Genomic DNA, 13,326 nt, shown 5'->3' on the forward strand with positions numbered 1-13,326 from the left:
GGCGGTGCTCCTGCTAGTATTTTCAGCAACCCAGAGGATGCACTATGGGATTCAGAGCTTCAGTCCCCACAGGGAATTTTTCCATGTCCTTAGTACTTCGTGTCTGAGATAGGTCTCACTTCATGTCCTTAATGTGCATGAGAAAAACAGAGAAAATGACCTCAAGCTACTGTTTTAGTTGTAATCTTAATTTAGCAACATTTGTTTCTCATGATATTCCCCAACCCCCAGTTCATTACACCGTGTTCAGTTCCCTTCCTGGAGCCAAATACAGACCTCTTCCTTTTCCTAACGCTGACCTTTTTGTTACCTTTGCAAAGTCTCTCCAACACCACTGCATAAAAATGTTTGTTCCCCAGCCACAATGCTTATTTCAAGGGTTTGCACTTCGGTTTGGTAGCTTGTGTTTAACCTCCCTGGCTGGCCACTGCTGTAGCAGTGTCTCTGAAGAAGACGTCGTGTCCCCCAGAGGGAAGTAAGGGGGTGTCAGAGCTGACTCCAGCAGCTGGCAGTCCTGCCCCTACGGAGCTCTAGACTCAAGGACCAGCCAGCCAGCCCCAGCCTGGGCACGGCCGTGGGCAGCATGGCTGGATTGGTGACGCAGGGTGCAGAGCACAGGCATGCCATGCAGGGCCATCCCTTGGGGTGCCCAGAAGTAGCACAGAACAGGTATAATAAGAAATCCATGCTCCCACTCGAAAATCCTCTTGTCACGAAGTGTACGTAGTGCTATCTAATAATCTCTCCATGTCATCCTTATGCCAGGCTTCTGTTCCCCTGTTACAAGGTATTGTGTCAATCCTTAATGGGGTACTTTTCCGCTTTTTTTCTTTTTGTTGTCATTTAGTCATTTTATTTCTTTGTATTGAACAACAAAGCCGTGAAAAATAATTTTTTCTCCTTTATTTTTTTCAGATGTAACATTCATCCATGAAGGAAATAAAACTTTTCTGGATAACCTTGTTAATTTTGAAAAGCTGGTAAGCTAATTTTGTCCTTCCTGTTTTTCAAAAAGGTTTATGTTTTCGTCTTCCCTTTCCCTTCCTCATCTCGTAAGACTGAAAGATTTTCTTCTGGCTGAATCAGGAAGAAATAAACAGGGTTAAAAACGAGCAAGCAGGATAAAACAGCCAACAGTCCCATCTCCCCTTCCCCTTTTCACTGCTCCTTTCCTTTCTGACTCCTTCCTCCCCCACTCCTGTTTAAAATGCCTAAGCCAGTAATGGCCAGCATCACTGTCACACTCCGCTCTTCCCACCCCCACCCCCCAGTGAGATCTATTCCTTTGCACCACCTCGTGGGCTATTTCTCCTCGGTTCTCTTGCCTCAGCTTTCTCTGAATTATATTTCCTTTTTTTTTTCCCCTCAAGGCACTAAAGGTTTCTCTAGTTTATCACTTGCCACTGGTATGCCAATTCCAGGGATGTTAAATGAAAGTAATATTTTTGATCTAGGTTAGATGATGAAGAAAATAATGCCTGAAATATGAATTAAACTGTCTGTAAATACCACTATACTAATTTTTATGCATAAAGGCACTTACTGACGTTGTATCTTTGGCCACATCTACTCTAGATATCATATGACATCTACTCTGGCATGATATTACTGATAGAGGTTTTATTTCTCTAATTTGCATATTTCATTTCTTTGTTGATAACATTTGCGTAGCACTGAAAGCTACAGTTTGTGTATCTGAACAGTGGTGGAGTGGAGAGGAGAAACTTTCAGTTAATTTTTATTTTCTTGGCCTGGATTATTTGATCAAGAAACCAAAATATTCTTCCCGCTCGCTCTAGATGTGCCATGGGACTGTTCAGATGAATTGTTCCCAACTATTTTCTCCACATGTTTACACTTGTTAGAGAATGAATGTGGAACCATGGAGTTATTCATGAACCAGAGGTTGAACTTATTTTCACATCCTATCATAATATACATTGTCTTCCAACTTGCAAGCAGATGTAGACTTTGACTTTTGAACCTGAGCTCCTCTTTTTGTGTTTTCTATTTGATTTCTGTACCTTTTCTTGTTGTAGAGTTTACAAGAACACCGATTTGCATTTGCTGAAAGGTTTTCTTGTCCCAAGTCCATTAACTGTTTGACCTTTAGGTGTTTGCATAAAACTCATTAGCATGTTCTTCTTCATTGCCTCTTGGAAGTACATCCAATTAACATGTAAATTAAACTAGCCCTTGATGCACAATAATTGATACTAAAATCCCCCCACTGGTCCATAGATTTATTTAGTGAATGTGCAGGATCTGATTCTTGTTCAGTCTTAGCCAGACCTGGTTAGTTTGTTTGTTTGTTGTTTAATCCTGTATGCTGGACTCGCTGGGTAAGATTCCCAAGCCTTTCTGCCACCATCGTGTCTCCAGAGGCACTGGGAGCTTTGCTAATTCACCAATTGACTTCCGTGAGCCAGGATTTCACCTTTCCCATGCAGATGTATACTGGGCATTCCGAACGGCAGGGGGGGAGTCTGGGGTGATGGTGGTGGGGTGAGGGTTGTTCAGACTGACGCTTCCTCCAAATTATTAGTCAGATCATGCCCTCAGGAACATGCTGTCTCACAAGCCCTGTGTACATCTGAATGCAGGCAATAGTGCTAACTTAGGAATGGGGGCTTAAGAGAGATTTAACTGTGAGTGCCAGGCAGGCTCAGGCAGTATGTGTATTAGACTGGTTCGTTTGGATGCCAAGGTGTTCAGGCAATGGGCGTGAACTTCCTAACAAGATGCATCACACATGATCACAGTGTGTGATCACAGTGTGTTCACGTTCCTTTTCTAATTTATAAGGGCTTTGTCCCAAGGAAGAGCGTCTTCCTTGGTGTTCTGTACTGTGCTGAGCACTTTCTGGCCTCTGCTGAGGAAAATTAGGATTGACATTGACTTCTGCTTGGTTTGGATCAAGCCACTGAACCTCACCTGCACATTTGCGGTTGCAGAAAAAGAAGAAAAGAATCATTCTACCGTAGCAGATTACTGCTTTGGGGAAGGAACTTACTCACTGTCATAAATGCACAGAATTTCTACTTATGAACTTCAAAGCAAAGATGGTTTTTTGTATCTCCCTGTAGATCAGTATTTTGAAATATTTCATTTCTGCATTAAGCGTCTCACCTGAAGAACGAGGACCTGTCAGTCTGAACCATTGTTTTTTCCAACTTTATCAGTTGGTTAAATAAAAGATATTCTCTGCCTCTGCAATCCCCACTTCTTTTATATTCTTAGACCGTAAGGACCTCAACAATCCTACTGTGACTGAACTTGATTTGACATGACATCATTGCAGTGAAGGCGAAGTTAATTCAAAATATAAAGAAGGGAATTTGCAAACAGAAGGGAATGAAATGCTCTAACGTTACCTAGTTTTAGCAAAAGTTGAAGGGATTGCAGTGGTCTGCTTCACTCCGTGTTGGGTAAACTCTAGTCTAGAATAGTGTTACATCAATATTTAATACCATACCCACTTCCCCAACTAAATCTGAAGGAATATGGTCTTATACTCTTGCATCTCAAGGTATTTCCATGGTATTTACTAACCAGCTTCACTGAAATGTGGCTTATTAACTTTTTTTTCTCCAGTCAGCCATCACCCACATCTTAGCAATGACATGTCTTAGCCACACTCCAGCAAACTCTAATACAGGTCAATGGCCGTTACCGTTGTAGAAAATACCTTCTCACCTAGTGCCTTCCGCTGTAAGGTCTGTGTACACACAGCTGAAGGATATCAAACACCACCCCCACCCCAAATATCTATGCAATTCCTAAACCTGAGGTTTTGCTATCCTTTGCAGCTAAAGGAGTGCTAATGATCCCAGATCTTGTGGCTGAAAGGCCACAAGAAATGTGTTACTCATCACACTAATGGTATGCAAGCACCTGTTAAAACAGTCAGGAAATAGCATTTGCTTTGCAGATGAATTGACTGATTTTTTTTTTTTGTATTACAATTGGATCTCAAAGAGTCGAAAACAGTCAGAGAGAAATGCCTAATTAGGCTACTAAAAGCAGGAGATTTGGGATTCTGCTTTAAGAGAGTGTTACACAAAGAGGTTTTTTGTTAGGAGAGCATCACCTTCAGAAGCCAGTCTGGGGGTGGACCCCACGCTGACTGACTACAAAGGAGAAACAGCAAAGAATGTCAGTGTGTGTGATGGTGGGGTCTCTCAGTTCTAAAAGCCAAGGGCAAAGGATATCAGCTGGAAAATACCACAGCAGCAGCACTGGGGGAAGTTGTAGCTTTCCCAGTACTCACACTATTGTGCATGAAATCTAGATCATCTCACTAGAACTTCATTATAATCAGTGCAAAGACATTAACACAAGAGATCGCATGATTTCATGGCAAATCAAGCACAGTGGGTAACAGGAAAAAATATTTTGATTTACTGATGAAAGGAATACAAAGTTTCCATTGAATAAGCTTTTCTATGGAGGAGCTTTGTAAGCCACTCCCAGAGTGTTGAGAGATGAGCTGTTCTGTGTCATTCTGGTCTTAAAACATACTCTGCTCAAGACAGTTAATCTTTTCTGGCTCTAATTATTTTTTAAAGAGATGTGAGAAGAGCCTCAGCTGTTTGCACGAGCTATTAAATCATTCCTGCTAACTGCAATTTGTTTTAATTAGTTACTAGATTTGGTGAAGAGTTGCCACGGAAGCGGTCAAATAAAGAAGAAAAAAAAAAGTAATACCTCAAGAACTTTATGGGTGACATCTAGTGAAAATGAGCACACTCCACTGATTTATAGTGAACAATTCCACTTTTTATAACCTATAGACCTGAGCCTGATTGAGAAACCAAACTTAAACCTTTTCTTTTCTCTGCTTAATCTAAGTGAACATCCAACATTTTGTTAGCACCAGCTTTTCTTTAAATAATACACTTAGGGTATAGTCTTACTTGGTAGGAGATGTCGGTGTGCTTGCTTTGCAGGGTTTAGGCTGTGGGCTGGGGTTTGGTGTTGGTTATCATACTGCAGAAAACTGCCGAGCTGATACCGGTGCCTGATTGTGCTAGGCATTGTACAGGTGTACGTAAAGGTGTAGTCTGTACCACAAAGGGGGTTGCAGCCTAATTAGACAACACATGGAGACAGAAAGTGAGGTTGCAGACTTGGATAATGCAATAAAGCTGGGGGCTGAACCCAGAAGTACCCATCCAGTCCGCACGCCTGCCCTGCTGTAGGATTTGGTTTAATAAAAGTCACAGGAACAAAAATAAGCCAATTTTGAGCTATTTTTCATTTACCGCTTTCCTTAGGGCTCTCAGGGAGTTCTCATTTGATCTGTGTGATATCAATAAGGACCTTCTAGACTAATTCTGCTTCATCATGTATTATCACTAAAACAAAAAGCAAAGTCTCTCTCCTGCTGTCTTCTTTTTCTGCCTTACTGCCATTGCTTTTTGCTGTACAGCGTAGGGTAAGAAGATTTTTTTCAGGCTTTTCTAATGACAGTATTCATCTCAGATTTTTACGCTGATGTTTTTTATATTTGGTCTTTGCAGCACATGATTGCGGATACTGTTCGGTCATTGAGACATTGCAGAAATAACCAGTTTGGTGAGTAGTCAAAACTTGTTACTTACTTTGCCTTTGTACATCCTTGAGGGTTTTTTTTCCCCCCACTTTCTTTCCACTTGCTCAGGTTTACTACAGCAGCAAAACGTGGTCGACAATTACTTAACCCATTGGTAAGAAGGGGCGTCATTGTTGGAACGTAACAGAAATCACAGTTGGATGAGGTTTTGCTTTACAAAATGTTTATAGAAACAGCTTTCAAATTCTTGATAAATTATTTTCCTGCAAAAATTATCACCTCTTCAAAATACAGTGCAAGATCTGTGCCACTTGATAATGAGGCCTCTGGTGTATGCTGCTCTTTCTCACTTGCCCTGCTGTAACTGAGTTACCTCAGGCTCCTGCTAGTCTGGGTTTTGCTGATGGATTCGCAGCTGTCTTGGCTTTCAGTAGCTAAAAGGTGGTATTCATCACCAAAGCTTTTCACTTGGCTTTTCACCAAAAGCGCTTGTTTGCTTGGTTTGGGTTCTTGAGGTCGTTTCACCAAATGGTAGAGGTCTTGAAGACACTGAGGTCCTGCAGGTTTCGTGAAAGTGGTTGACGCAGAAAGGGGGGGGGTGGTGTGTGTTAATGGTTAATACCTCTGCTGGGGGAAGCCTGCAGGTAGAGCTCTGCCTGCTTTGGGCACGGGAGGATATACCCTGATGGGGATGGCCAGGGTGCCTCAGCTGCACAAAAGACTTTTCGTTTGTTTTGTGTTTCCACCTTATTAGCCACCAGAGAATCCAACCCTAAAGGACCATGCAGAAGACCCCAGCTCGCTTTGCATTGCTGCTCATAGTGGAGAACCTTGGTTTTTCCCTGCTCAGCATTTCTCATTCTCTGTGGAGAGATTAACCACAGGAAGGGGACAAACACAGTGCTACGTTAGGAAGTGGTTGGGTTTTAAGCCAAACCCACGAAACGTGTCATTTATTGAGGCCACTAAAACCTCTTTTCCAGAAAGAAGTTTAGAACTGTGCTGTAGCCTTTGGGGAAAAAAAAAAAGAGTTTGAATCATTTCTTTTTTCCAGCTGAATTTTCAGCATCTGTCAGCATGGACTGTGACAAAAAAAACAACAATAATTTTACGTATAAATACGTATTCCTCGGAGAATGATAGATACTGTTAAGAGCTTTGCTGAACATTTGTTCCATAGATTTACCGTGTGCCGTGTGTGTGCAGTCATTTTTTTAAACAAAGGCTGCTCAGTATTATGGTTTTTGTGTTATTTTGAGATATATACAAGAGAGAGACAGAAGGAGAGGGATAAGGACGTGCCTTTTGGTTTTATTCTGTTAAACTGGATACTGAAGGAAATATTGATTAATCCAAACTATGCCTCTGTAAGTTACAACATCTCTTATTTGGCATTATAAAATGGAGTTTTGGTTTCTTTTAATGTGAATTTTTTTTACAGCTTCTCTGCTGTAAATCTTTCATCTCGTTTTTGCCTTTTTTTTTCCAAATGGTTTTGTAAGTGTTGCAACATAAATCCAAGGTTAATACCTGAGATTTATCATATGATCTAGTAGTTTGAAATATGTGATTGTTATTTTATTTTACCACAGGCTTGATTTATTGTCAAGCTGGCATTTAAAAAGCAGCTTATACAGACATCCCTGTAGGCACTTTTTTTTTTTCTTAAATTCGTTTAGGCATGAAATGAATTCACTGAATATTTATTGAGACTTTATGGACAGTTTCCTTTTCTAGTGGGCTTATTTTGCTCTCAGGAATGTGAATCTTTCTGCTGCATCAATTCCCAGATTGACCTAAGAGCAGCAGGCATCTCACTGTAGGGAAGAATTCAAACAAAACTAAGCAAGGAATATAATTATTGTTCATGAACTGTATCATGTGTATTAAGCTTGCAGGCCAAAGTCTTCCTGGATTAGAAACTGGTTAAGTTCCAATTAAGACTGAAATACCTTTTTAATGGAAATAACACTTTTATACCATAATCCTGAAAACAAATAATAGCATTTCCAAAGAGGCAAAGCAGCCTGAGAAAATAACGTAATTCAAGCTTTTGTCATTTCAGGTGTTAATGAGAAATACAAATGTTTTCCAGGACGTTCAGCACAGCTGTGGGGATTCTATTCCCTCAGAACACAGAGATCATCTCTGTATCCTGACACAAACTTACCACGTTGTCCCGTTCTCTCCCACATTTCTGCAGTTAGAGCTGCTCAGGAGTAGCTGCCAGGAGCCCTGTTAGCAGCCGCATGCAGACCTGGCTGCGCTGGCATCCCACGCTACCCACAGCATCACACGGTGCTCTTTAAAAACAAGTAGGGTGGCTGGTTCCCAGCAAGCTTCTCATCTGTCTGGTGAGCGTGGAGAAAAGGATGATAATGAAACAAAGGACAGGAGGGAGTGTGTGAGTTAAGCTGATTGGTTTGGGGAATTTTGAGGGGGTTTCTTTTTTAATTTATGGTCATGTTATTAAACATTCCTTGAGGACATGGAGTTAGAACAAAGCTCTTCAACCTTCACTTGTTTGTCAGCAGTCAGCAACATGTAGGGGATGTTGCTTTCTCTGCCTGTCTTCTGGTGGGTCTGGTGGCCATGGGCTTAGCTTTTCCTTTTCCACTTCTGCTGGTCACCAGCCATGCTGAAGGGTTTCACAGGTGGCAAGTTCCCACAAGCCGATGTCGCGCATCGAGCCTGTAACAAAAACCATCTGCTATTCAAGCCACCCTTCAGTTTGTCTGTTACACAGCTAATTCCTCTTGCCACATAAACACCCATGAAATGACAGCGTGACTCTCGTCTCTGTTACTAGATCAGAAATCAAAAGCATAACAGATCAAAACGCAGGGGCCTTGTCAGAGCAGCTTTGAAGAGCTCGTATCCATCTGCTGTGCTGTCACCTTTCACCTGCTCTGAAGGAAATTATCTGGGGCCTGCTGTCTTGTGTACTCGTGTTAAGGTTGTTAAAAGTTACAGGCTGGGTCGCCCACCCCAGCTCAAGGTCCCACTGTGCTGCCAGAGCAGCACAAAGGAAACCTTGAGCCACCCTTGCAGGGGACAGACTGCCTGCACTGCCAGCAGGAGTAAATCTTCTACTTGGTAAGAGTCAGCTTCTTGCCATCCACTCATTCCTTCTGTGCGCACGCTAGCTGCCTAGCGTTGCTTACTTCTTTCCACCTTTCCGCCTTTCCTCCTTTCCTTCTGCCTTTCCTCCTTTCCTTCTGCCTTTCCTCCTTTCCTTCTGCCTTTCCTCCTTTCCTTCTGCCTTTCCTCCTTTCCTTCTGCCTTTCCTCCTTTCCTTCTGCCTTTCCTCCTTTCCTTCTGCCTTTCCTCCTTTCCTTCTGCCTTTCCTCCTTTCCTTCTGCCTTTCCTCCTTTCCTTCTGCCTTTCCTCCTTTCCTTCTGCCTTTCCTCCTTTCCTTCTGCCTTCCTCCTTTCCTTCTGCCTTTCCTCCTTTCCTTCTGCCTTTCCTCCTTTCCTTCTGCCTTTCCTCCTTTCCTTCTGCCTTTCCTCCTTTCCTTCTGCCTTTCCTCCTTTCCTTCCGCCCTTCCTCCTTTCCTTCCGCCTTTCCTCCCCTTTTCTATATCTGTTACCTCATGCATTGCAGGGAAACAGCAAGTCCTTTGGATCACTGCCCATCGTACTTGTGACTGTCTGGCACCCAACACCGGGGACTTGGTAACGCCCAGGACAGAGCAGCGGGCAAGGCATGGCTTTCTGATCCACCCCCTTTCTCCTGTCTTGCAGGCAATGAAGTTCCTTCGAAAGAGCATCATGAGCTGAAGCCATACATCCATCACCTGCATGTCATCGACAACCAGCAAGCTCTCTTTGAGCTTTCTCACAGGATAGAGCCGCGAGTGTGAGCGTACACAGCTTCATATAACCTTGTAACTGCAGCACTTTGAATTAAGTGAATGTTTATGCCAAGCATGTTGCTTCCCTATATAAGAACAGTTTACTGAGTTTTATCAGTAGCTCACACAACATGCACAGGAAAATCAGGCAAGAGCCAGCTGCTCGTAGAGTTGCAGGGCATGCTTGGTGCCATCCGCGCTGGTCACCGGGATGGGAGGGCGTGGAGCAGCGTCCTTTGAGCTCAGGAGCTTGGTTTCTGTGAAAATATTGTTTGGTCCAGTGTAGCTTTCAATGCAGATTCTGCCAGTATTAGAATGAAAGGAATCATCGTGTCACAGCAGCAAAACATTTCAGCAAGCAACATGCCACAGAGGGATTGATTTTCAGTTCACCGCAGTACGTACCTCACTAATTCAAGGCTGCCAAAGTATCGTTGCCAAAAATACTGTGCAATCCAGCTCCCCTGAGCCCACTGGAGTATCTCATTTGAGATAAGTGCGGACAAACAAGAATGGAAATATAAAAAGACAGTGCACCAGATGAAACTCAAGAGCACGTGGTGATGCAGAGGTCAGCAGTAAACGTTTGTTCACGCCGGCATGGCCCCTTAAGAATCTGCTTTATAAATCACACTGTAAGAGCCAATCCACTTTTGTTGCAATTTATGGACACAATTGTTTGTACGCTGAAAAAATGTTATTTTCTTCCTTTCAGTTATCTCAGATTTAGCACCAGCTCCTGCAGTTAACGTGTTATAAATTATGATAGCAGGAGCTTTGCTTGGATTACAGACTTCTTGGTGTCTATTCAGAGGCAATGCCTAGGTCCGCCTGCATTCCTAACTCACCTCCTGGAAATACTGTTTCAGCAGCTAAAACTTCGCCTAACTTGCACGCGCTTCTAGTTTTTAAAGAACAAATGGGTACACCTTACAGGGTACCGGTGTAATTACCTGCGTACACAGCAGGCTGTCGGCATCAGCGTCCCTTTACTGCTTCTGTCTCTCTCACACCCCTCCCCTAGCCAATTCTCCTGTAGCTAAAAGTACTACTGGGCATGTACTGAGGCAGCACTTCTAAAGTCTTTTCTGTAGCTGACCTACATCTAAGCATCACCGTCACCGTGGCTCTGGTTTTCAGTGCTAAGAAGTTGCCCTGAAATAATCTAGTGAATGCCACAGGCAGTGTTCGGTGTGCTGTGCAGTCTGGCATGTTTGTACACTCACCGTAACGGTCCCTTTGCAGGGCAGGGAGGATACATTGCATTGCTTGCCCATCTCAACTGTACGTTTTCCACATGAGGAAGACTTCCAAGAAAATGCTCCTTTACTGAAATGTGGGAATACTGAAGTAGCATGCTGTTCATCATTGTGTTATCTCTGGTTTAAAGGGATTTTTTAAAAAAGCAGCTTTAACAAGTAGTCTGTGGGGGAATCTGTAGGATGCATTCGGTTTTCCCATCTGTGAAATATTGTATAGATCTATTATTGTAAAGGAAACAGATGTTTCAGAAATGTATTTGCTTGTACTTTGTTATTATCAAATACTATATGATTTTTTTTTTTTTTTTTTTTTTTTTTAGAAAAAAATCTTCTTTTTACCCAGTAAAAAGAAAAAAAATAAACTCTTGCTGGCCATGGAGTAAAAATTTCCTATGTTCTTCTGTAGATGTGACTGCACATATTGTAAATAACTCTTTTGTGCAAACAGACCAAAACTGTTCAGATGAGGATACTAGCTGCGGTGGGCTCCTTTTTGCGGTGTAGGAACACAAACCAGATGCTGTGTTCCTGCAGGTCTTTCTCTGGGTACAGCACTTGCGGAATTCCCACCTTAGCGCGTTCGTTACCTGACTGGTTTGCTGGGTTTTCAGCTCCCCCTTGTGAAATCTTCTTTAACACGGCATTATTTTTAGGAGCCTGTGTGTAGCCCAGCCTGCATGCTTCGGGTCATATGGCGTAACATTCTAGTCCACAAATTGTTCTGTTGGAACCTGTGGGAAAGGGAGCTTTAGAAGAGATTCAGGCTGAGAAAGCGGGGCTGTTTCTCAGTTCGCTGCGTTTGGCTCTGTGATAGTTTTGGTAGTTATTGCTGATGAAGCAGCAGCAGCGCCAGCGAAGAATGAAAGACAGGAAATGAAAGAAGGGGAAAAAAGAAATAAGAAACCCTCAAAAAACAGAAGAGGAAAGATGACTCTGGGCTCAGGCTTTGATTTGAAAGCATGCTAGAGCCACCTCTGCCAGTTCAAAATGGTTGAAGCAAATGGATGGGTTAACTTGTACCAGTAGGCTTCGAGCCAGCTGAGGCACTGGCTATCTGCACTGCTGTGACTTTGTACTGAATGGTTTGAAGGCACATAGCCAGCAGTAACCTCGTTATCTGTGTGGTGGCTACTTGGACTGCTGTTGAAAACTTTACGAACTAGTTTTCATTGGGGCCTGTATAACTTGGGATATAAATTGCTGGTCTGAGGAGCCGAGGTGGGTGCATCAGTTTCACTTGAAAATATGGACCTTGAAACTGTTAGCATAAAGGAAAGGCAGATAGCCCAAATCTGTACGTAGCGTGTCTCGTACAAAAAAAAAGGCCCTTCAGAGTCTGTGTTCAACAGGTGAAGTATTGCAGGACTGGGCTGCAGACCGGCCAGCAGCTTGAAGGTGTGGTTGGGAGGAGAAATGGAGGTGAGCCCTGTGACAAGGAAGGGTGACACTATACAGCCTCTGCCAGGGTCCAGCACTGGTGACACTGTAGGATTTTTTTATATCCTTCAATATTGCAATTGTGTTACATAGGATAAAATCCATGAATTTTTAAGTTCAGTTTATTGCAATCACACTGAGGTTAAATACTCTGCATATTTTCTTAGTAGCTAGGAGGAGTAATTAGACAGAACAAAGGAGAAAGCTGGGTCACTGTACTTCTTTGGCACAGGATTTTGTTGCATCAAATTTATATGTTTCTATGACGCAGCTTTTTGATTCCAGCCCCATCTTGAATAGAAATAAAGCACATTTGCATGACAGTGGCAACAAAAAAGGTGTTATCAGAAATAATAAGATGTGCTGCTGTAACATTACACAGAAAGATGTAAATACTAAACATTTTAGCAGAGTAGTATTTATTTGCATAGCCTATTTATTGTCATCTTATACACTGTTAAATACTGGGATGAAGTCAGTGAGCTGAGGTAAGAACACCTGCCTGTTTGTTCTCTCTGAGTGCCATCACGCTGTCAGCTTGCATTAAAAGTAATAAAATAGAAAACCCCAAATCAAGGTATTTACCTAACTTCTCAGGGACTACAGCTAGTAGTTATCCACCGTTATGAGACCTGGTATGTATGAAATAATCTGATTTACCAGAATCAATGTTGCCAATGTTGTCCTTTTCATATTTCATGCTTGTCTGCCTCTGTATATATTATTGTGTTGTGTATTTATGAGAGCTAGTAAGCAATAATTTATATGTCAAAATGGCCAAGCAATACAAGGTTAAAACTTGTAGAAGCAACAGTTACATTTATCTTGCATTTTCCAGTGTTTTTTAATATTGCTTTACAAAATATAAAAACTACCTTAATGAAGTCTGGGCTCTGTGCCTTCATGCCTATCACATGCACTTACTGTTCCTAACGGGAGTATTTTATTTCCAGTCTTTCAGTGCCACAAACCCTTGCTACATTTGTGAGGTGGATGCAGACTCGTGTAGAGGCCCTGGAGCCTGACCCCATTCAGAGCTGTGTGTCTGCCTCTGGTCAGTGGGACTCACTGGTGCTGATGTTTCAGAAGCAGGGATGCTGTTAATGGGGTCTCAGCTGTGCCCTGTTATCACAGCACAGTCTAAGAGGGGCCTGGAGCCACCATGAGAAGTCTGTGTGGGAGAGGGGAGGAGTAAATCTATCTTCATATCCTCTGGAGTC

General features: G+C 42.6%; 1 protein-coding gene across 3 annotated transcripts in view; it reads left to right on the forward strand.

Annotated features, from left to right (window-relative positions):
- The window catches only part of RAPGEF5 (Rap guanine nucleotide exchange factor 5), a 164,774-nt gene extending 151,784 nt beyond the window's left edge, over nucleotides 1-12,990 (forward strand). For all 3 annotated transcript variants that reach the window (XM_037383646.1, XM_037383645.1, XM_037383647.1), the window contains 3 exons: nucleotides 916-980; nucleotides 5,523-5,577; nucleotides 9,298-12,990. In XM_037383646.1, coding sequence (XP_037239543.1) covers nucleotides 916-980; nucleotides 5,523-5,577; nucleotides 9,298-9,416 — 239 coding nt within the window. In that variant the 3' untranslated portion in view covers nucleotides 9,417-12,990. The remainder of the gene's footprint in view (nucleotides 1-915; nucleotides 981-5,522; nucleotides 5,578-9,297) is intronic.
- The last annotated feature ends 336 nt before the right edge of the window (nucleotides 12,991-13,326 follow it).

The sequence above is a fragment of the Falco rusticolus genome, chromosome 4 (genome assembly GCF_015220075.1).
Source record: "Falco rusticolus isolate bFalRus1 chromosome 4, bFalRus1.pri, whole genome shotgun sequence".
Taxonomy (NCBI): Eukaryota; Metazoa; Chordata; class Aves; order Falconiformes; family Falconidae; genus Falco; species Falco rusticolus.